The sequence below is a fragment of the Pinus tabuliformis genome, chromosome 3_1 (genome assembly GCF_031772625.1).
Source record: "Pinus tabuliformis cultivar Carrire ecotype Pingquan chromosome 3_1, CPIR1, whole genome shotgun sequence".
NCBI lineage: Eukaryota > Viridiplantae > Streptophyta > Pinopsida > Pinales > Pinaceae > Pinus > Pinus tabuliformis.
Window position 1 is genome coordinate 347,073,915 of NC_142301.1, and position 23,842 is coordinate 347,097,756.

The 23,842-nt window shown below is 37.3% G+C and overlaps 1 protein-coding gene and 1 pseudogene across 1 annotated transcript; both read right to left on the bottom strand.

The window, feature by feature from the left end:
• Positions 1-11,379: 11,379 nt before the first annotated feature.
• LOC149187145 (uncharacterized) lies at positions 11,380-12,045 on the bottom strand. The gene has a single exon (XM_089409572.1). It carries the CDS (start codon positions 12,043-12,045, stop codon positions 11,380-11,382), a length of 666 nt encoding a protein of 221 aa, XP_089265698.1.
• A 10,952-nt stretch (positions 12,046-22,997) lies between these two features.
• Positions 22,998-23,569, bottom strand: LOC149187146 (protein SAWADEE HOMEODOMAIN HOMOLOG 2 pseudogene; annotated as a pseudogene).
• Between the last annotated feature and the right edge of the window lie 273 nt (positions 23,570-23,842).

The following is a 23,842-nucleotide window of genomic DNA, read 5'->3' on the forward strand; positions in this document are numbered from 1 at the left end:
CTGGATTTCATTCTGGCCTCTTCCTCTTCTTTCCTATTTTCCCTGTATATTTCCCAAAATATTTCTTTCTCTTTTAGGTAGTCTTGCTTGCTTTCTTCTTTACATTCTTTTTCAGCCTGTATGTTGTCCATTTTCTGTTGTAGCTCTTTTTTCTTTTCTTTTTTTATTTCATTTAATCTTGCCCATTCCTTTAACTTAGATCTTACATTTTTTAATTTTGTCTCCCAGATGTACTGTAGTGAGCCTGATATTCTTGGTTCCTATGTTGTTTTAACTAATTCGTTGTTTTCTATGCTCCTGTCCTAGGTTGAGTTGTACCTGAACGAGAGTGGGCCTTGGTTATCCATTTTTCCCAATGCTATTACAACTGGTTTATGATCAGAAGCTGTGGTGTGAATGATTTTTGATTTGATAGAGTTGTACACTACTGCTATGTTTTCTTGGATCAGAATTCTATCCAACCTTTCTTTTATATTACTTTTACCCACTCTCTTGTTATTCCAGGTATATTTTCCGTTATTTGGAGGGATATCCAAAAGGCTGTGCTGCTCCATTATTTCTTCTAAAGCATCTCTAGATGGATCCGCTTGATAGTTTCCTCCAAACTTTTCCTCTATACTTCTAACCAGATTTAAATCCCCTCCTAGAATTATTTTCCTAGCTTGTGTTTCTTGTAATGCTTCCTTCATTGTTGCCCAGCACTGTTCTTTCTCCTTATAGTGATTAGGGGCATATATATTTATGACCCTGTATTTCTCTTCTGTGTTGATCCGCCTTAGATCCGTTAAAATCCAGTGCTGCTCTGTTTTTTTTATTATTAATTCCCATATTCCTTTTTTCCAGATTGTGCATATACCTCCTGATGCTCCTGTTGCCTGAATTGCTTCCCCTTCATATTGCCTGAACTTTTTTTTTTAGATTTTCTAATTCTTGTTTGTTTGCTTTTGTCTCCTGGATCATAAGGATATCTGGGTTTTCTTTTGTCAGAATGTCTCTTGCTGCATTTTCCTTAAAAGGTGTCCCCATTCCTCTGCAATTCCAGGAGACTATTATCATTATTTACTTGTTGGGTGGTGCATGGTTCCTTTCCCCTTATGCTGGATTTCTCCATATTTCCTGTGCTTTTCCCTAGGTAAGTATCCATAGGTTGTTGCATTCCTAGAGCCATTTCTTTTGCTGCTGCTTCATCCCTTATTTCTTTATTTGTCTTTCTTCCAACTTTTTTTTGGTTTTCTGCATTTGGAAATGCTTCCTTTGATTGCTTTCTGGTTAATATTCTATCTACTAAGGGAGGAGGAAAGAGGTGAGTTGAACCTATGGGGGAATGAGGAGACTGAGGGGGGTTGGGAGAGCGAGGGGTTCTAGATCTAGATCTAGATTTGGGTCCAGGGGATGGGGGGGCTGAAGGGAGCAATGGATCAAAGGGATTATGGCTGGCTAAGTTTGCTTTTGGCGAGAGAGGGAGGGCTTCAGCGGATGATGAGGGCTAGGAGGAGGGCTGGATTGGTTGTTTGTTAATTGTTTTCTTTCGTTTGACCTGTTCCCATTTATTTTCCAGATCCTCGATCTTTTCACTTTCATTTTCTTTATTTTTTGTACATTTGTTTGCAAAATCACTGTATGCATGACACACCTTGCATTTGAAGGGGATTTGTTCATAGTCCAACTGTTGTATGTGCATCCACTGATCCACTTTTATTTTGATAGCTTATGGGAGTCCTTTCCCTAGATCCACTTCTACACAGATTCGGGCGCATGCATGCATGTTTTCTTTAGGCTCGCATCTGTCTATGTATTTCCCGACTGTGTTTCCTATGGCTTTAACTGAGTCGTCTCCCCAGCAGTGGAGGGGAAGATGCGGCAATCTTACCCATACTGGTACAGCATTTGGAACATCCATTTCTGGATCAAAGTCCAGTGTCCATCTGTTCAAATACAATCCCCTTGTATCCATAAAATACGAACCATTCCTGAATATCAGATCGCGGTCCTCTTTGGTTTCAAAATGGAAGGTATAGTACCCTCTACCACAAAACCTAATTGAGATCTTCCCATTTATTGATGCAGCCCAATTTCTTTCTACCCACTTTTGTACAGTCTTGGGTGATGGCCACAACCCAATAAACTACCCTACTAATCCTTGTTCTACCAGGGAGAGTGCTACTTTACTTGGGAGTGCAGGAGGAAGAGATATTTCTGGTATTTCTTCCATTCTTTTAACAAACTTTGAAACTGATGGTCGGTTCTTTGCCGGACCCATTGCATAGATAAGGGAGGCAAAGGCTTTTGCTGTTACTTCTGTTTCTTTTTGATGACCTGAATGATGATCTTCATTCTCTAATTGATCCATAATGCTCAAGCCTCAGCAGCCTTCAATCTGGAGGCAGAAGCTGCCCGCTGAATGTTGAAGTTGCGATCTCTCCTTCCAATGCATGTCGAGCTATCCTTAGCAGCAGGGGCCGCTGAGGTGCAGCAAGGTTGCTTCGCGCTGGGAGCTGTAGCAGCTAGGGCTACGGATGATCCTCCACATCTGCTCTCCTCACCATCCCGTAAATTGTCAAAAATTGATATAACCTAGATTTTGTAGTATTATAATATTAGTAAATGAATGAAAAAATTAAATTTCTATTTAATAAAAATAAAAATAAAAATTTCTCAAGAAAATATTGTAGTGTGAAGCATTAAATCAAATAATAATAATAATAATAACACAATATTCACTTAATTACAAAAGTAATAAAAATAATAAATTGATTTGATACAATTTAATTTAATATTTAGTGGCAATGATATTTAGTTTTTATGTTGGGGTATTATGTCAACCGCAAATAACACAATTTTAGAAAATTGAAAATTTCAAATTTGTTTATAGTTTAATTTTAGATTTTGTACTTTCCAATAGCTGACGTTACCCGTGGCCAACACCACAAAGGCTCCAAAACACAATGCATGACGTTAATTGTGCATGCTAGCTGCTAGAATTCTTTCTCTTTAACTCGTTTATGTGGCCAATAAAAAGTTACTTTGACCTTGAAAATTTCAAAACATCTGTTTTATGAACTTTGGCTGGCCATCGTGAATGAAACTCTCTTATAGGCGTTGAAGAGTTTGGGCAAATATTAAGCTTCGAGATTCTCCGCTAGGGGGAGGAGACATGCTAAAAAATGAAGTCAACCTAGGGCGTTCGAGAGTACGATCCCCGAGTGACTTTGACGGATTAGATGCCCCTAGGTCATGGCTCCTCAAGCCTGGAGGATCACAAACAACTTGACAAACAAAAATAAAAGTATAATTTAAAGAAATACTAATAACAAAAAAATTGTTGTAATTTGTACTTATAAAATAGCTCAATGCACATGTTATGTAAAATATTTTATATATTGTTTTAAAAAATTATGTATATGTCATATAAAGTTATTGAAAAAAGTAAGTTTTATGGTTAAAACATTTGAAGTGGTCTTAGTATTTTACACTTCAATCATTTTTTAAGTATATGTTTTTTTTTTGTTGCAATCCAACAAAGATTTTTTGGACTTGCAAGTTTAAGTTATGTAATCTATATAGCATTCAAAAATATAATTTAAACAATGAAAAATTACATATTATTTTTTGTACTCTAAAATAAGTTTGCACATGAAGAAATTTGATCCCTCGGCTCATGTTATATCTGTGGTTAATATATATAATCAATTTTATGCATATCACATTAAAAATTAAATTATAAAAATTATAAAACGTGTCAAAAGAAAATGTGAGTTATATAACTACATGTATTGTATCGCTAAGAATAAGGATATTTCTATATATAGAGTTATGAAATGTATATAAATATAAATAATATTATTAAGAACTAGTATAGATTCATCTTAAATTTGGATTTATTGAGCATTGAGAAGAATCCAATCTCTCCAAGTGCAAACATTTCCTTAAGTTTTTTATTAAAAAGGTGTTTACATCTTAAGAGATTTGACCCTTCTTCATATTTAGTAGATCCAGATTTAAGATGGATCTATGTTGGTTTATAAGCAATCATAAAAACTATAAAATTTAGTTATCATAAATGGAGACAAAGAAAGTTGGAACAAGAGTTAGTTTTTTTTGTTATAAGTGGAATTCAGAATTGGGACTATAGTTTGGTACTCTCGTGACACGTTAGTTGATTTGTTCCTACCACTATAACCACTAGGTGGTCTAGTACTCTCATGACACACGTTGTTCCTATCACTATAACTACTAGGTGTTGCTCCTAATGTGGACATGGGTTAACCACCAAGTACCCCACTATGCCCTAAAGTGGGTTCGAGTTAATTTGGTGGATCAAACAAACAACCTTATAGTATTCACCTAACATGTTTTTACTACTTTGTCATCTACCACTATAACCACTAGGTGTTGCTTCTAGGGTGGATACAAGTTAACCACCAGGTACCCCACTATGCCCCTCATGTGGACATCTGTTAATTTGAGAATCAAACAAAAGACCTCATAATATTTTACATAACAAGTTTTTACTACTTTTCCAATTGAGCTACACCTCAAAAAACAAGTTGAATCAAGAATTATTAGTTAAAGTATTTTTTAATTTAACTATCAAAAATCTATATTAACCTTAACCAAAAAAGAAAAAGAGATCAAGTTGTCTTATGAATAAATTTTTGATCACTTAAAATGAATTTAAATTAGTTGCAATGTCACTCAACTCAACTAAGTAAAACTCATAATTCAAAGCTTACATAAAAATAAATAAATAGTTTTAATCATTATCAAGAATATAGATATATGTAAAAATATTTTTATAATGTAAAAGGTACACACTTATGTGACAACATTATAATGTACCAACATAGATCCATATTAAATACGGATCTAACTTGAGCCGAGATGGATCAAAATTTTTCATGTGCAAACTTCTTTAGAGTGCAAAATACAATGTTATTTTTCATTGTTTAAATTGTATTTTTGAATGCTTAATAGAGTATATATCTAACCAGATAAAAGTTTTAACCATAAAACTTAATTTTTTCATGATATATACATGATTTTTTAATGATGTATAATATATACATAATTGACATTAAAATATTTTACATAACATGTACATAGACATTTTATCACACAAATTAAAATGGCTTTTTTATTATTAATGTATTTTTAAGTATATGTCAATATTATAAAATATTTTATTGATAACCCACATTGAATTTTTTTATATACAACATTATTTTTTATTTTTTATTTTTTTCTAGATATAAATATATATGAAGTTGATATCGACATAAATTAGTTAACATAGACCTTCAAATAGTTTATTTAAATCTCTAGTTGAAATATTTTTGAAAAGCATAAGATTTAAACATACATTTTTTTTACTTCTAATTACTTTACAACATATTCATTTTTTTATTATTATAGCGGACATGATTTTTTTTATTTAGAACATAATAGTTATTTGTTATTTTTATTTTAAAGGGGCATGGAGAGACGGCATACTTACAAATCTCCCTCACACTGGGTTGTAGAATGAGCCTCTCGGCTCAACAAAATCTAGTTGTTAAGTTGCAAGGAGAATGATTTTTTTAAGTAAATTTTTTAATTATCTAATTTTATTATTATTAAATTTTTTATATTACATATATAAAAAAAAAATTACATGTTATTCGAGCGGGTGTAGCTTAGGTGGTAGGGAGAAGTCGTTATTATCCTTCCCACTGGGGTTCTCGTCCCACCTATATTGACATGCTCAGTCTTTGGGAGCCACTTCTACATGAAAAATAACGTGCTCACCTAGAAATAGGTGAGTTTTTTGTGAATGTAACTAGTATCAATCACCTATATTGACATGCTTACTCTTTGGGAGCCACTTCTACATGATAGCTAATATCAATCTAAGTACAGTGAACTACTCTAAAAGGAAATACTTTTAAAAATGCATGACTTTTAGATAGTTTTGTGATGTATGGAATTTCCATTGGATTTTTTAGAGTAGTACTTTTGGTGAACCTAACACATTCCATTAATTACAAATGTTTGTAAGGTTTAAATAAAATTTATATTATTATTATTATTAATTTTTTTAATTATATCAATATAGATCTATCTTAACGGATCATCTACCATGAGCCGAGAGGGATCAAATTTCTTTAGGTCTAAACTTATTTTAGAGTGCAAAAAACAATGTGTAATTTTTATGGTTTAAATTGTTTTTTGAATGATATAGAGATTACATAACATGTGCATTGAATCATTTTATCAGTGCACATTATTTGTCAATATTAATTCATATTAAAATATTTTATTCATAACGCGATATTTTTTTTTTTTGACAGAAACGGTTAGTATGATATATTGACTCTTGACAGAAATGCCTCAATTCAGGTTACAAAGAGATAGGTAGTGCTCAAATTTCTCCTCGGCCAGGAACCAAATGGCTTCCCCACTAATGAGCCTGCGAATTTTGCAAACTATAATACGAGCAATCTTCTCTATCTTCCCTAATTTGCAGATACAAACAAACTGCTCCAGTAAAAGATAGTAAAACATTTTAATCAGACAGTTATGGGATGGGATCTCAGCCTTCATCTTCGTCTCTTAGAAGGACTCCGAGGGGGAGGAGAACCGCGTTATTGGCTTCAACATCAGCTTGTTTGTTGTTATCTCTCTTTACATGAAGGAATTCCAAACTCTGAAAGGATTTTAACAGGGATCTAATTCTGCTCATCAATCTTGATAACCTTAAATCTGAAGGTGAAGAATTGTCCACAATGGCCTTTATAATAGACTGGGAATCACCAAATACTATTGCATCTTTGATACCCAGAAAAATGAGCTGTTTGAGCCCCTGGAGAAGAGCCAGAGCTTCAGCTTGAATGCTGGTATTGAAGCCCACTCCCTAGGCGTATCTAAATTTAGTTCTGCCCTCTACACTTTTGACTACTCCACCTGCTCTGGAAATACCAGGATTACCTTTTGCTGCCCCGTCAAAAAAGAGAGCATTTCTTGCCTTCTTGGTGCAAAACTCAAAGAATTCTACAGCCTTAAGGCGAATTTGCCAGTGTTTTAGAGGAGAGGGATGCCTGACTATATCAATGAAGTGGAGATCAAGAGTAGCGCCCCATTCAACGTCTTGTTCACTAAGATCTGCCCCATCAAGCTGATCTCGCAAACAGTCTTTTAGCTGGCTTTTAATTTTTACCCAAACTATCTTGGGATCGCTCTTCTTGTCTCTGAATATCCTTTGATTTCTTTCTAGCCATATTTGCCAGCAAATTAATTTGGGAAGGGCGAGCCAGGCTTCTTTGATGTGAGCATTCTGAGGAGTGCCACCAGGGTACGTTAGCTTCCAGATTGAGAACAGGTCTGAGCAGCGATTAGGGGGGGCGAAGACGATACTCCATGGGCCTAAGGCCTCTTTCCAAAGTTCTGCAGCAAAATTACAGTAGAGCATCAGATGGGAGGCATTTTCTTCGTCTTCCCCACATAGCGAGCAACGGGAGGGCCCCATATAGCCTCTTTTCCGAAGCCTATCGTCGGTCAAAATTCTCTGATGGCATAGAAGCCAGCAGAATGAGTCGATTTTAGGGATCGATGTCTGAGACCAGATCCCCTGCCAGGGCTTCGGGTCAGGAGGTACATGAGGATGCAAAGTGATCTGCCTATAACCCTGCAAAACTGTGTAACGCCCAGGGATCGGACCCCATCCCCGAGTGTCTGATTTTCTGTTGTTCAAAGGGGCTTTGCCTTTTAAGAGGGATAGAAAGATTGCGTAATCTTTGGAAAGGTTCTTAGGCACCTCTAACTTTTCCCAACTCTGCTAATCACCATTCTCCCAATGAGATATGTCCCATAGAGTTTTAAAACTAGCTCTGTACATCCAATCTTTCAACAAAACCAGGGAGTGATCATCAGCTAGGGGATCACAACCCATAATACGGTCATCCCAGATTTTAATGCGCTTGCCATTTCCAGGGATCCAGTGCGCATGGAGATTAATTAAGGAGGAAGCTTTTGCACACAGTTTGTGGAACATCGTTCCAGAGGTTGTAATGGGATTGTCCAGACAGCGTGTTCTCTGCCCACGGAAATATTTTTTCCACAACGCTAGTTGAGCCCAACCCGAATTTGGGGAAATTATCCTCCATAACAGTTTTGCACCCAATGCGATATTTTGCTTACTAATATTCTTGAAGTTCAAACCACCTTCCATTCTGGGCAAGGAGATTATATCCCAGCTTAATAGAGGGATTTTCTTCTCATTTACTTTGCCGCCTTTCCAAAAGAAATTCCTTATGTACTCCTCCATTTTCCTCATGATGCCAATAGGAGCCATCATAATTGCAGACTGATAAATGGGAAGGTTGTTCAAGACAGCTTTTATAAGCACTGTGTTTCTAGCCAGATTGAGCCAATTGAAGCCCCAGGAGTGGATTTTGGACTTAAATTTTTCCAACAGAGGCAGCAAATCTCTACTGAGAGCACTTTTTTGGAAAACAGGGAGCCCCAAATACTTGAAGGATGACCATGAAGAGGAGGCTGCTAAACCGAAACAGCTGGAGATGGCTTGGAGTGATCTGGCAGTAGAGTTCCAGTAGTAGATATGACATTTGCCTTTATTGAGGTTGCTTCCTGAGTCTTCACAGTAGACATCCACCACATCTTTAAATCTTTTAGCCGAGGGCAAGGAGGCTGCACCCAGCAAGAGAGAGTCATCCGCAAATAGCGCATGGTTTATGTTTTTGACACCTCTTGCGATGTTCAATCCCATTATTTCTTGATCAGTCTGCTTTTTATTCAGAAGGAAGCTGAGAACAGAAGCTTGGAGGACAAAGAGCAAGGGGGAGAGAGGACACCCTTGCCTCAGCCCTCTAGAGGCTTTGAAGAAATCAGTAGCCCTCCCATTCACCAAAGGGGCAATCCAGGGCTCACTAATACAAGCCTTGATCCAATTGATAAATTTGAGGCCAAAACCAAATTTGTGCAGGACATCCAACAGAAATCTATGTCTCACCCTGTCAAAGGCACTTTCAAGATCTAACTTGATAACCATTCCTTTCTCTTTCTGGGTCAAGCTTGAATGGATCGCCTCTTGGACCAGGATAAAATTGTCCACAATCTGTCTTCCCTGAATAAAACCTCCCTGATTCTCAGGAATAATGTCTAGAAGAATGGTTTTCAGTCTGTTTGCAATCACTTTTGTTATCAGCTTGTAGCCTATATTGCAAAGGGAGATAGGACGAAATCTGGTGAAGGAATTGGCACCTTTTTCCTTAGGAATAAGGGCCAGGAAAGTCAAATTGGTGCTTCCCCCAATTTTCTGACAAGCTTGTGATTTCCGGACCATTCTGCATAAATCTTTTTCCACAATTTGCCAACAATTCTGCAAGAATCTGGCAGTAAAGCCATCTGGGCTCGGGGCCTTATCTGGCTCCATTACAAAGAGGGCGGTTTTTATTTCATTATTAGTGCCTTCAACTTCCAAAAACTAATTCTTTCTGGCAGAAATCAGAGAGGGCACCTCATTCCCTAAAGTTGAAATATGCCCCAATCCCTCTTCTTCGTTGTACAAATTTTTGAAGTGAAGGAAAGCAGCATTTTTTATGCTTTGTATATCTTTGTGTTTGATGTTCTCTTCCTTGATTTATGAGATGGAATTGAAACTTTTCTGAGCTTGGGCTTGCTTGTGAAAGAAGGATGAGTTCCTATCTCCTGCCTTAAGCCAAATCCTACAGGATTTAATCCTCCAATACTCTTCCTCGGCCAAGCTTGCCTTGAGTAGCTTTTGCTGAAGTTCAACCTCCTTGTCTAGAATTTCTTTTGTGATCTCTTCATTTTCCGATTTCAGATGATGAATCTCGAGACATTCTTGGATCTTTTTCCTTTCCACTGCTGGGTTAGGAAGGGATTTTACCCAAGTTTTCATTGCAGCTTTCACTCTCCTGAGTTTTTCCTCCCAAACAAAGAAGGTAGAGTCGTTGACTAGTTGCTTCTAACTATCTTTTACTAGTTGCATAAAGGATTGTTCCTTGACCTAAAGGGGACTAAATTTAAAATGGATAGGACCTTGATCCATATGGGCCAGAAGATCAAGTTTGATGGGTCTGTGATCGGAGACACTACAAGGGAGAATATGCATTCTAGACTCTAAACCAAGAAGAAGAAAAGCACTTTGAACAAGAAATTTGTCTAACCTTGCAGCAATATGTCCTGGACCGAGTCTTTTATTGGACCAAGTGTACTTTCCCGACGAAGGTTTAATGTCGATCATGTCCCAATCCTAAAGCATATCCTCAACCCATTCTCGCGCCGGATCCCTTACAATGCTTCCTCCACGCTTTTCAACCAAAGATAAGGTGAGATTTAGGTCCCCTGCAATGATGATGTTCGCTAAATCTTCAGAATCTGCCAAACTTCTAATGGAATCCCAGCAGATATTTTTCTCTCTTATGCTGACTGGAACATAAACGTTGAAGAGACAGAGGGTCTCTTCTGAATCAACGTGTTGTAGCTTAGAGAACAGCCAATGGGTGTTGGCGACCTCTTTGATCCTTAAGAATTTGTTTGCGTTCCACAGGGTGCCCAGGCCTCCTAAGGCACCATGAGCTGAAACAGCTTGCCCTTCACTTCTCTTCCACAATTTTTTGTCGATATGGAGGAAGGCCTTGTCCTCCATTTTAGTCTCCTGGATGAGGAGTATATCAGGAGATTCGGATCTTATCAGGCTTTTGATGGCTTCTTCTTTTATTCTGCTCCCCATACCCCTACAATTCCAGGAGACAATCTTCATCACTTGCTTTTTGAATGGAGAGCTCCTTTAGAGCTTTGGGACTGATTTCTGGTCGTCTTCGGTGTTTTTTCCAAGAGTTTCTCGAGGGTTGGTTGGCTTCCTTGGAGTTTGTCTTTATAAGTCTCCTGCTCTCTTTTTTCACGGGCAGATTTTCGGCCTCTCAATGATCTTCTAGCCGAGGTTTGCGAATCCCCTATTTCACCTTCTTCTTATGAGTCCTCTGAACCTTGCATTTCCTCAACCTCTTCTGTGGGTATCTCTTTCGATCTGTCTGCATTACTTTCGACTTGCTTTGGTCCCGAGGGGGGCTCTTTATGGGGCGATCCTTCTTTCTGCATCTCTATTTCTTGGGTGTCTTCTATTGCTAAGCTTAACTGTGTAAATTTGTTTCCTTGTTCTTCCATGAAAGGTGTTTATATCCCAGAGCTTGCCTGGGGGCGTTTGCCATTTATATTACTAGTTCTAGGGGCTTTGTGGGCAGTTTTGGTCCTTTTGACCTGAGTCCATCCTTCCTCCTTGCCTTTCTCCATTTCACTATTCTTTGGACAGCCTCTAGCAAAATGGCTATAGACATGGCATTTCCGGCACTTCAATGGAAGCTACTCATAGTCCAACTTTTGAACATGAGTCCAACTTCCAACCCTAATCTTTATTGCCTCGAGCAAACCGACCTCAAGGTCAGCTTCAACACAGATTCTAGCACAGTCGTATTGGTCTTTATTGTTTGCTCGATCTATGAATTTCCCCAAGGTGTTTCCGATGTGCTTAAGAGACTCCCAATTCCAACAATGCACTGGCAGGTTGGGCAGCCTAACCCACATAGGGACGGTTGTGGGGACATCAACTGCTGGGTCAAAATCGGGCATCCACTTATTGAGATACAACCCCTGAGGGCCCATGAAATAGGGACCGTTACGGAATATCAGATCCTTATCATCCTTTTCAGAGAATTCAAACAGAAAGAATCCCTTCCCTAGAAAATACGAAGTGACTTTGCTTTTAATCAGCGGCACCCAGTTCCTTGCGACCCAGCTCTCCGTGGTTTTGGGGGAGGGCCAGAGTCCAGTGAACTGTCCAACCAAAGCACGCTCAGCCAAAGAAAGGGCGACCTGAATCGGACCCTCAGGAGGGAGAAAAATCTCAGGGATGTCATCCAAACGTTTCACAAACTTCGCAGCCTCGGTCGCTTTCTTCTTTGGAAGAGAATCCAAAAGTTTGAGAAAGGCGTCAGCATCAGAAAGGGGAGGCGGCGAGGGTGGCTCCATTGATGCAGCGACGCCTTAGCTCGATCGAAACAAGCACACACAAATCCCAGCGATCAAAACATGGTCCTTCTAGCCAACACAGAAGTGATAGAGCCCCTGTAAAGCCAAGAAAAGAGCAGAGGGCCGATGCGCCGCGTAGAATGGCCAGAGCGCCGCGCAGGTTCAAAGCGTCGCGCCGACCCAATGCATCGCGACTCCCAGTCTAGGCGCCGCGCAGGAACAGCTCAGGTATTGGAAAACCCACAGGAGAAGAGCAAAGCCCTCCGAAGCGGCCACAGGACCGAGGCAACGGCCTCAATCGCAGAGGAGATTAGTTGCAGAGCGGTGGCAAGCAGGTTTTCTATTCATAACGCGATATTTTATTCTATACAACATTAGAATATTTTCTTTTAACATTTTTTTATATATAGATATATTATGAAGTTGATATCACGTGTTAAAATATTTTTGAAAATTATAAGGTTTAAACATCTTACTCACGTATTATGAACAACTAATTAAATATAAATAACATACTTTTTTCTTTTTTATTATAATCGACATTGTTTTTCTATTTAGTAAACATTTTATTTTTATTTTGAAAAGAACGAACCTACTTACACATAGCACTAAGGCATAAAATAAACCTTTCCACTCAAAAATAAAAAATACATTTAACATATGTAAATTTCATATAGTTTTATGTTTTAACAAATTAAATATTTTTGTTTTTAAGATTCGATTTTTTTTTTCAAACGACAACTCCATATAATTCACATAATTCTATCTTTTCAAATTATTTTCCAAAAAAGTAATATAAACAACTCTTATCAATCAATTGTTCCAAAAGATAACATAAACAATTGATAAAAACAACATATAGAACATGTGTGCATCCTCATAAACTTCATATAATATATGCTTCATGAATATCATATAAAAAAGCTAAAAAATTATAATAAAAAAACATGTTGTTTATCCTCAAAGGTTAGGAAGAAATTCTATGAACTATCGTGCCTTCTCTTGAGAATTTTTCCATGTTATTTTGCTTAAACTAATTTTGGGAAGCTAGTCAACCTTGGAGAGTGTTAAGGTTTTATATTGTTATATATAATATTTTTTTATTTAAGTAATTTTAATTTTTTTATTTATGTATTTTATAGTTTTAAATTTTTAGTTTTATTATTATTGAAATTCAAATCTTATAGGGAGGCGTTGAGGGTGGAAGTTACTTTGGAGAAATTAAAACTATCCCAAGGGACGCCCTAGTTAGATAAAGCTTCCCACAATTATGGTGATACACATCCCATTGTGGGTTGATCATTCTTCTTCCATCCAACAAGCACGTTGGCCTCTCCCTAATCACCAAAAAAAATGTAATTTTAGATTAATAAAATTATTCTTTGAAATGTATAGATGAATTTTGCATTTATAAATATTTTTATTGAATTTCAATTATGTAATCTTTATCAAAATTGTAATTTTAAATTAATATTAGTTATATGGAATGTGAAATGAATTTAATACTCTTCAATATCTTTATGTACTCTAGCAATTGACCACTATTAGTTTAGCATTGACCAATACAAGTTATAATGTTTAACTTTGAAAAAATATATATTATTGAAAAAATATTTTTCAAACATTTGATTAGAGCATAACTTTGAAGATCCTTTGGGCCATGTGGATAACTACCTTAGATTTTTTGCCATAATTTTTAGAAGTAATTGCAATATTTATGCAATTATTTTTAAATATTTGTTCCATGATTTTTTTATTGTTAAGCTTCATAGGAAAACCACCTAAAATTAAAATCTCAAAATAGCTCATACTCACGTAAATAACCTATTTACCATCATTTACTGCCCATCATAATTTAAGGGCGTAGTCTAACTTATCATGAAATAGCCTTTTTCACCAAAATTCTCTAAAATCTGCCAATACAATTTCAAGGTATTATGTTGTTTAAAATACGATTTTGAATGCATAAATGTATTCAGCACCTTGAAAACCCATCATTTATTGCCCACCATAATTTAAGGGCTCGAATTATGCATATTAAACAATTTAAACTCAAGTTTTCTAAAATCTCTGTCTGATTTGATTAAAATTAACGAGAAAAATGGTCGTGAAAAAGACCATTTTGTCTATAAGATTGACTACACACCTAACTTAAGCAAATATTTAGATTAAAAAATGAATAGTAACAAGATGGAAATAAATATAGCTACCGGTCACTGAGTGGTAGAGATCAACCAAAGGAAAATTTACTTAAGTCTTCACGGTTAACAAGATGGACATAAATATACCTACGTGGTAGAGATCAACCAAAGGCGGCCTAATATATCGGGCCTAACCCTAAGGGCATCGAGGATTTGAGGGTCACTGAGTGGTAGAGATCAACCAAAGGAAAATTTACTTAAGTCTTCACGGTTAACAAGATGGAAATAAATATACCTACGTGGTAGAGATCAACCAAAGGCGGCCTAATATATCGGGCCTAACCCTAAGGGCATCGAGGATTTGAGGGTCACTGAGTGGTAGAGATCAACCAAAGGAAAATTTATTTAAGTCTTCACGGTCACTGAGTGGTAGAGATCAACCAAAGGCGGCCTAATATATCGGGCCTAACCCCAAGGGCATCGAGGAGATTTGACCTCGTACAACCAAAGGCGGCCTAATATATCGGGCGTAACCCCAAGGGCATCGAGGATTTGACGGTCACTGAGTGGTAGAGATCAACCAAAAGAAAATTTATTTAAGTCTTCACAGTCACTGAGTGGTAGAGATCAACCAAAGGCGGCCTAATATATCGGACCTAACCCCAAGGGCATCGAGGAGATTTGACCTCGTGACCTCCCAATAGGCAAGGTACAGTCGAGTGGTAGAGATCAACCAAAGGTGGCCTAATATATCGGGCCTAACCCCAAGGGCATCGAGGATATTTGACCTCATGACCTCCCAATAGGCAAGGTACTTAGCAACGAGGGCTTGACCAATTGAGCTATCCCTTGGGGCTAATTTATTCAAGTCTTTATCCCTTAGTAGGCAGTTAAAAATTTTCATTTTTTAACGCAAATAATTTTGTTTAATTTATATAATGTGTTTAAGGATTAAAAAATAATAATATTTTGTTCATATATTTATATAATGTTTTTGAGGATATAAAAAATATTAATATTGTGTTCGTATATTTAAAACAACATAACAAACAAAAGAAGCTTCTCCAAACAAATAAAATCAACACGTATACTACATGGGTCATTGAGGTAGTTATGTCCAAGAATCCTTGCTTTACAATTTTAGAATCTAAATGGTTGCCCTAACCGTGTGGATGCATATTTTGTTGTTGGTTTTGTCTTTTTGTTTCCGACTGTTAAATTGCAGTTAATGTCATTATCATTGCAAATCCTTGGATTCGTCATTGATATTAAGTATTGATATGAGTATGCCATTATGGGGTTTTGAGTTTTCTTCTGAAAAATGTCTTATAAACATCTTGACTTCTTTTCATCAAGAAATATATGTATAAATTGTTTTATAATGTTTCTTTTGTACTTTTAATTTGTCATTTTTTCTTTGTATCAAAACAAGTTTTCAAATTTCCTATTCCTTCATTTATGGTTTAGAGTTGTTTTGGTTTTGTAATATGTTTTATATTTTCAGCAGCAAGCAACATCTTATCATAGTTTTGCTTTCTATAAGCATCTTGGTACTTGGTGAATTGTAGTTTTATGGTGTTTGACTTCAAGAGATCTAGAATATTTCAACAACTATAGATCTTGTAATGCCATAATTCTCTACATGTTGGCATTATGGTGTGCATGGTTCCAGCTAGTTGATGTTGGCATTGGTTCATGATGGCAGCTAGCTCATGTTGGCATTGATGTCAACCCTATGTAACCTAGCTTATGTTTGGATGCCTTCATTGTAGCATGGTTGTAGTTGGGTGAGTTGACATTAAGTTGATTGTGTTGGCATGATGTCACACTCATGATGATCAGATGATGGCATTGGTATGATTGATGGTTATTCATATACTAGCGGTGTTCATGACCTAGTGCAGGAACTGATGGTTAAATTTTTGCAGCAGTGTGTTGGCCTCATGATGATGATGATGTTGCAGAGGTGTTACAGGTCTATTCAATGGTGTTGCATCTTGTGGAGGTGTTTGTGGAGAGTGGAGGACTTGTTGGCACTCTTGCCAACCTTGTTTTGTTGGCCTTTTAGGTCAACCTGGAAGTGACACTTGGGAGACTTGTTTTATCCACTTGCAGAGGTGTTACTAAGCTTAGCAAAGGTTTGGAGGTGAGTTTAGATGCTGAAGAAGGTGATCCAACAGGTAGCAGAGGTTTTGAATTGAAGGTCCATTGATTTTCCTTATGCTCTAGCCCAGTCGTTCCCATGTAGGCTTATGCATGCAACTGAAAGGCTCGTCGTTGGGAAGCAGGCCTACACATGCATTTAGTTGAAATCAACTAGTGTTGTGCCTGCGACTGTGGCCCAAAGCGTGTTTTTCTCTGCATTTCTCACACAAATTAGATGAAAATTGGCATGGAAATTCCCAAAGGCTTCTAGATTAAGTTGTAAAGGTCGGGAATGGTTTGAAAATATCCTCCAATGATGTGAACACCTTTAGTGCACAAGTAGTAGTGATAGTGGATTGATTTCATTAACTTTGTGCACTCTTGATCCCAACCTGAAGGTGAATTTTTCCCAACACATTTTATATACTTCACTTTGGAGCTGAGTGATGGTTGATGGTGTGTGTATGTGTGTAAGAGAAGGTTGCATAGAGTGAGTATGATTCAAAACTATTGGAGAGCATAGGTGCTTCAATGTATGAGCTCTAATGACTACAAAATGAGCAGATCTACTTGTTGAAGTTATGTATTGGTTCAAGTTTTCATATTTCAAATCAGCGATGTAGAGAGTTGTAGCAGAGTGTTGGTAGAGATGGAGAGCTTGGTTTAGCTCCATATTTGAGACTCTCACTTTTGTTTTGTAGGTGTTTTTAGTGCATTTGGCACATAGCCATAGTGTTTTATGTTGCTAATTGTATTATGCAAAAATTACAGTTTGGTGTGAGGGTTCGATATTATGGTTGAGTATGTGATATGTTTATGTTGATGGTGATATTATTCAGTTTTTGTTGGATGGAATGTGGCCACTATTTTGCTGGAGTCGAGAGCATGTTTGTGGTGTTTTTTATTTGATGAGATTGTCTTGTTGCTAGAGTTCGTATTGCAAAGTTGAATCAATTTTAGCAGAAAGTCTTGGGATCTTGTATGAAAAAATATGAAACGAGGTCCACATAGAATAGAGAAGTAGTTACTTAATGGGTATGGAGCAGTGATTGCAAAGTTTTAGCGAAAGGAACAGTTTCTCAATCCAATGGTAGTTGGATAGTCCAATAAGAGTTGGACGAGGGTCGTTGATTGTGGTGGCCTTCAACGAATGGTAGTCCGTAGGTCCATGTGAGAACATAGTCTTATGATATGATCAGTAGAATCAAACCTCCTGGCTAATGGGAGTCAAATTATTGTAATGAGTTCGAGTCTCCTAGCTGATGGGAGTCAATTAACTATGTAAAAGACACATTTTGCTTAATAGAAGATTCAGAGCAATGAAGCAGTAGCAAGGGTGATTTTTTTCCCGGTGAAGAGTTTTCCACCATATATCTTGTGTTTCTTGTGTGATGGTTTTTATGGTTATGTTTGATGGTTTTGTTTCTCTCATGGTTGTTTGATTTAGTTGCTTACATTTTTATATTCATGTGATGATATAATATGTTGTTAGTTATATGCATGATTCAATAAGTGAAGATTTAATTGGCAGACCATAGTATTGATTCAAACCCCCCTCCCCCGGGTAAGTATTGCTCAAAGGTTTCCAACAACTGGTATCAGAGTGGAGCTCTTGGTTTCACCTTGATCGCTAGAGAGAATATATGGGGTTTGTTGGCAGAACTTTGCAATTTTTCAAAATGCCTTCTCAAGGAATACTTGTGTTCACTACTGCAAATTTCAAGGTATGGCAAGAAAGTGTGAAGTATAAGTTATTTTCTTGTGGATATAACTTGTGGAGATTGGTTTGTGAAGGATATGATGATGATTTCGCTTCATCTGAAGAAAATAATCAAAATGCTCAAGCAAGGAAAATTATTCTTGAAAATATCCATAATGCAGATTTAGAGAAAGTTGGAGATTTAAAATCTACCAAGGAGATTTGGGATAGATTGCATATGTTATTTGGAACAGGTTGCGGCAGCAGTGATGAAGAGATTGACAAGAGAAATAAAAATAAGAAGAAGAAGAGATCCAAGAAGAACGAAGCTTCGATTGAACCAGTTGTACAAGAGGACAACATATCTGAAAGTATAGGCCACATTGATTTTCTTTTGAGTTATAATTTTGATGATAAAAAATTTGATCATGCTAAAGTGCCTAGTGAAGATGAGAATGATATTAAGGTTCTTAGAGCTGATATTTCTAGACTAACAGCTACATGCAAGGATTAAGAAAAATTATTGCAGATTTGTGATGATAAGGAGGTCAAACTCAAGGAAGAGATTACCATCTTAAAAATTAAGTTGGCAGAATCAGAAAGAGTAGAGGAAGACATGACGAAGCAATACAAAGAGAAGGAAGATAAGTGTGAGAGATTAGAAGCTGAAGTGGTATCTTTGAGAAAGCAGTGGAAGATGGAGAAGAGCACTATAGCCTTGGATAGTTTACTTGAGATCCAAAGATCACCATTGGATAAATCTAGTCTTGGATTTCAAAAGGGTGAGTCTAGTTTGCATGCAGGTAAAAACAACAAAGAAGAACCCAAGAAACCTGTAGAAAACAATACTAACAACAAGAGTGAGAACCAAGGAAACAAAAAGAAAAACCAGAAGTAAATCAACTAGCAGAACCAACAACAATAGAAAAGAAAACCTCAAGGAGCACCTACTTTTAGAAGATATTTTGCTCCAAGAGAAGATCGTGGCAGCTCTATTAGATTTCAAAGGAAACAAAGTCCTTTTGTTCCTTTGATGCATGAGGTACAATGTTACAGTTGTCACAAGTATGGACATGTTGCAGCTAACTACAGGACCAGAACATATAGATCCAATCAGCAAAGATTTCAACCTTATCAACGACCAAGGAGATTGGCCAACAAGTATAATCATGGTTTTTATGGTTATTGTTATTCATGTAACCTATTTGGCCATAAGGCATATGATTACAAATCTAACCAATGGAGGAGAAGCATGTTGAATGCAAGCTTTAGATCTGACATGAACATCAGGAGATTTGATCCTCTTTATTCTTACCTTGGCCATGTGGAGTGCTACACATGTCATAATTTGGCCATATTGCAAGAGACTGTTTGTTGCCCTATTATTCAAGGAAAATTTGGCCAAAGAAACAAAAACAAAGAGGAGTTACCAGAAAACCATTGAAGGAAGAAAATAAGCAGCCAAAGACCACGTGGAGGAAGAAGGAGCAACAACTCTTCAAGTAGTGAGGATTATCCCCTCCTGCGGTCCATGATTAATTATTGTTTACTTATTAGAGGAATATAGAGTTAATGATAAGTGCATAACCTCAGGGGGAGTGTATGACAGTTATAGTAGAAATTATGATGAGGTCATTTTAGCCTGATGCACATTCAAGTCCATAGGATCAACCTGTCTATTGGAGGTATATTGAGCTTAGGGGGAGCTATGCATGGTATGAGTTTTACATGTAATATTTAGCATATTCTTCATTGTTTTCACTCAATTATTTGTAGTTGCTTTACATATGTTTTCTAAGCGAAAGTAGTACATTTTCCTGCCATATATATGCTTTTGGTTTCACTAACAAGTTGGTTGAAAAGTGTAGGAATTTACAGGGTAAGTTCCTCAGATAGAACACCAAAGGACACCGCTCACAAAAGATCACAGATTGATACACCAGTATTCTTGACGTGGTTAAAACCCTCAAAGAGGAAACAGTCCACAGCCTAAGCCAACGCGGCCACTTCAGACAATTTATTAATAAAAGAATGAAAATTTACATAAGCTTCTCTCATGAACAGTCACCCTACAAATGACCCTCCATGCTCTTTAAATAGAGATCATGGACCAATCAGGTGTTAAGACACAGATCAAGTGTCAGTAATACCGAGGAGATAATGAACCGTCGGATCACTTCATGTCTAGAACATATCGTGATCGTCAGATTGTAAGTTACAAAAGTACATAGTAAAGAAACACACTTTACCTAACTCTAACTTAGACCAAGTTATACTTAACTATTTCCTATGTGTCGGAATATCCTAACATCCCCCCTTAAGAACAACTTGGGATAGGATTGAAGGATGTACAAATATGACACAATAGGAGAAGGAAGGAGGCATTAGAGCCTATCCCCCCTTAGTGACAACTTCCTAAACTCCAACCACAAATCGAAGTTTAGTAAACTTTGCCTCTGTGAGAGCCTTTGTAAAGATGTCTGCAACTTGATCATCGGTTGAACAATATTTCACTTCAAGAACATGGTCATGAATGAGCTTTCTGATGAAGTGCATGTGTAGTTCAATGTGTTTGTTGCGCTGATGTTGGACTGTAATGCCCTATTTAATCTTATCCTGCAAATTTTACTAAGTGTTTAAATTTCCCTAAAATATAGACTTATAATTATCAAGAAATATTGGTACAGACCTACATTAGTGAAACTGTAAATTTGGTACTGATATAAATTTTGTTACTATTCCCAATTTACCTCCCCAAATTTTTAAATTTTGAGAAGACATAGCCCTCTCCAATTCATTACCAAATATATATATATATATATATATATATATATATATATATATATATATATATATATATTCACACCTCATTCCCAAAATGTCCTTTCATATTTACTTGGGAGAAGACATAGTCCTCTCCAATTAATTACCCAATTTTATATTCATATCACATTCTCAAATGTCCTCTCAGATTTACTTGGGACAAGACATGGTCCTCTCCAATTAATTACCAATTTATATATTCATCTCTCATCCCCAAAATTTCCTCTCACATTTACTTGGGAGAAGACATGGTCCTCTCCAATTAATTACCAATTTATATATTCATCTCTCATCCCCAAAATATTTACTTGGGAGAATACATGGTCCTCTCCAATTAATTACCCAATTTTATATCCATATCACATTCCCAAATGTCCTCTCATGTTACTTGGAAGAAGAGAAGTCAAATGTAAGGATGAGGGAGAAGTTATGACATTAATGAGAGGTGATTGAGGTGGAGAAGAGAAGGGGGCATAAAAGGGGAAGGATGAGGATAGGAAGGGGGCTTGGTCTTGCTTTTAGTTTTGGTTGGCTGTGGTTTTGGAGGAATTGTTTGAGAGAAAGGAGGGGAGTATTGTTTATCTTGGACACACACTACATCTGGTTGGACTTGGGCTCGGAGGGCTAGGGAACCTGTGGAGGTTTCTTGGGCTAGGAATACTTCCTAGTTGGCTGGGAGGTAAATTCAATCGGTTGTCAAGAGGAGTGTTCCAGCAGGAGTAGCAGCTCAAGGGCATCTCCACTGGGTTATCGGTACAGGTATTCATCTATGCATAGATTACTCATGTAAGTGATTGAAATGAAATGTTCACTATTTAAATGGTAGGAATTAGATTTTAAATGGTAAATTATCATCGTTTAAATGTCTTGTCATAAAATAAATTATTTCCCTTTTATTGCATTTAAAATTAGAAAATATAGATTTGGTAGAGGACCCTAGGAGGGGATCTTACACGTGGTATCAAAGTGGGTTCAAAATCTGGACCCAAGACCCACTAGACATGAATCTCCACTAATTTTTTTTTTTTAAGTATGTGGAACTGATTTCTCCACCTTACTCTCAATAAGTCATTGTTTCAATATATTCAATGCATTGGCTTCTCACGGTCTGCTATCCTTAACTACCAATTCAACAAAATCAATTATTTAGAAAAGACTCGTTCCATTTTAAACGGCAATAGTTACAATGTTGACTGCCTAAAACATTCAAATCTGGATATTCAACTAGCGCATATGGCACACAGGCTCTGCAAAATATGAAGCATTAGTAATTACACCAGAAAAATAAATATAAAGCTAGAAAACTTGCAAAACTACTTCTTACAGAAAGATAGCTTCTGAAACTTACTATTACAGTGCAATTTATCTTTAAGTTTTCAATGTGTGTTTCTCAGTAACATAAGTGCCCCTAAGTTGTTTTTCTCAATCTTGAACTGTACATTTTTCCATCACATCAACCATGCTATTTGAAGGTTCATCCATATCAGTAAATGCGGGTGCAACAATTTTCTGGCTAGAATCAATTTCTGTGACTAGAATATTTCTTTAAGAATCAGCTTGATGCTCCCAGGGCCCTAAGGAACTATATCTTTGTGCACCAGCTTCATCTCTCCTACAATTCGCTCTCTCTGACCTTCCAACGGTTATTGCGTCCGAAAACCACCGATTATTTAAAAAACCCCTAGTTGCTCTGATCCTTCAGTTTCCACAGTAAGCTGAAGCGCCTGTTGAGTAATCTCCCATCAGTCGAAGGGCTATGACTGTCGAGGTGTGTTTAAATTCCTTCCTTGTGGGAGAATTCGCAAACAAGTATTTTATGCTACCTCTTCTTTTCGTCAATGACGTCGTCAATTTGCGTTTATGCAATGGAAGGCGGTCTGTTTGGTGGCCTTCAACGCTATATGCATCTGTAGAACTCAGCAGATAGACCTTCTAGCGGCTGTAAAACTAAGGAAGTCTTGGGAGCAGTTAAAGACTGAACATTGTCTTCTATAACCTGACTTGTAATCTTTGATATTTCTAGTGAGAGATGAAATTCTTCTGGAGTTGCTTCTCCAAATGACACATGGGAGCTGTAGGGGCATCTTTTACTTGCTGAGATCCTTGGTCCAGCGCAATTGTTGATAATTATTTGGAAGCATGGATTAGTTGTAACCGGTAATATGTCTCTGGCCGCCGGCAAACTTTCCACAACATACTATTTCCTCAGACTGGTCAGGGTCATACCGAACCCAGAACCTACACCTACAACCCCTAGCATCATGTCGCCTTCTTTGGGCATCGAAGACATGGGCATCAAAGTGCAATGCTTGCTCTTTACCTTCCCGAAAACAAAGTATGAGATCTCCTGAAAGCACTGCTACACATTCAGAAGCTTCGCAAGGAAGTGAACGTTGTCTCACACACTTTTCAAACCTTACCCGAACTTCCACGCCCCATCTCTTGAGGATTTTGCCTCAAACTCCATTTCTGAAGCATCTTGGTCTGTTCTTCCTGAAGAAACAGCTACAAAATTGGTCACAACTCTCTTTGCTCTTGAATCATCACGATGTGAAGCGATTGTCTTCCTGGAACCTTGGTACCCTTTGCTTTTGTGCATACTTCTTATTCTGAAACCAAGTCCATACCTGCTTCCATTGCACAAGAGTTTTCCAGCCCTTTCTGGTGCTGCACTGAACTTCTCTGCAAGTGATGACAGTCGTCCACGAAACCCCATCTGGTTCGGGCATTTCCCAAAACAGCCTTAAGGCTTCATCAATATAACCATTATGTGCATACCCTGTAATCATTGCAGTCATCGCAACGACACTTCGTTCAGGAAATTTGTCAAACACATTGTGTGCATCCTCCACTCTCCCATTTCACATACATATCAACAAGTGCACAGAATATTCAAACAATATTTCCAGATATTGAAAAGGAAGGAAAAATCATATTGGAACCTGGAGTAGTCATAGAAACAAGAACCCGACAAATACGAAATCGATCA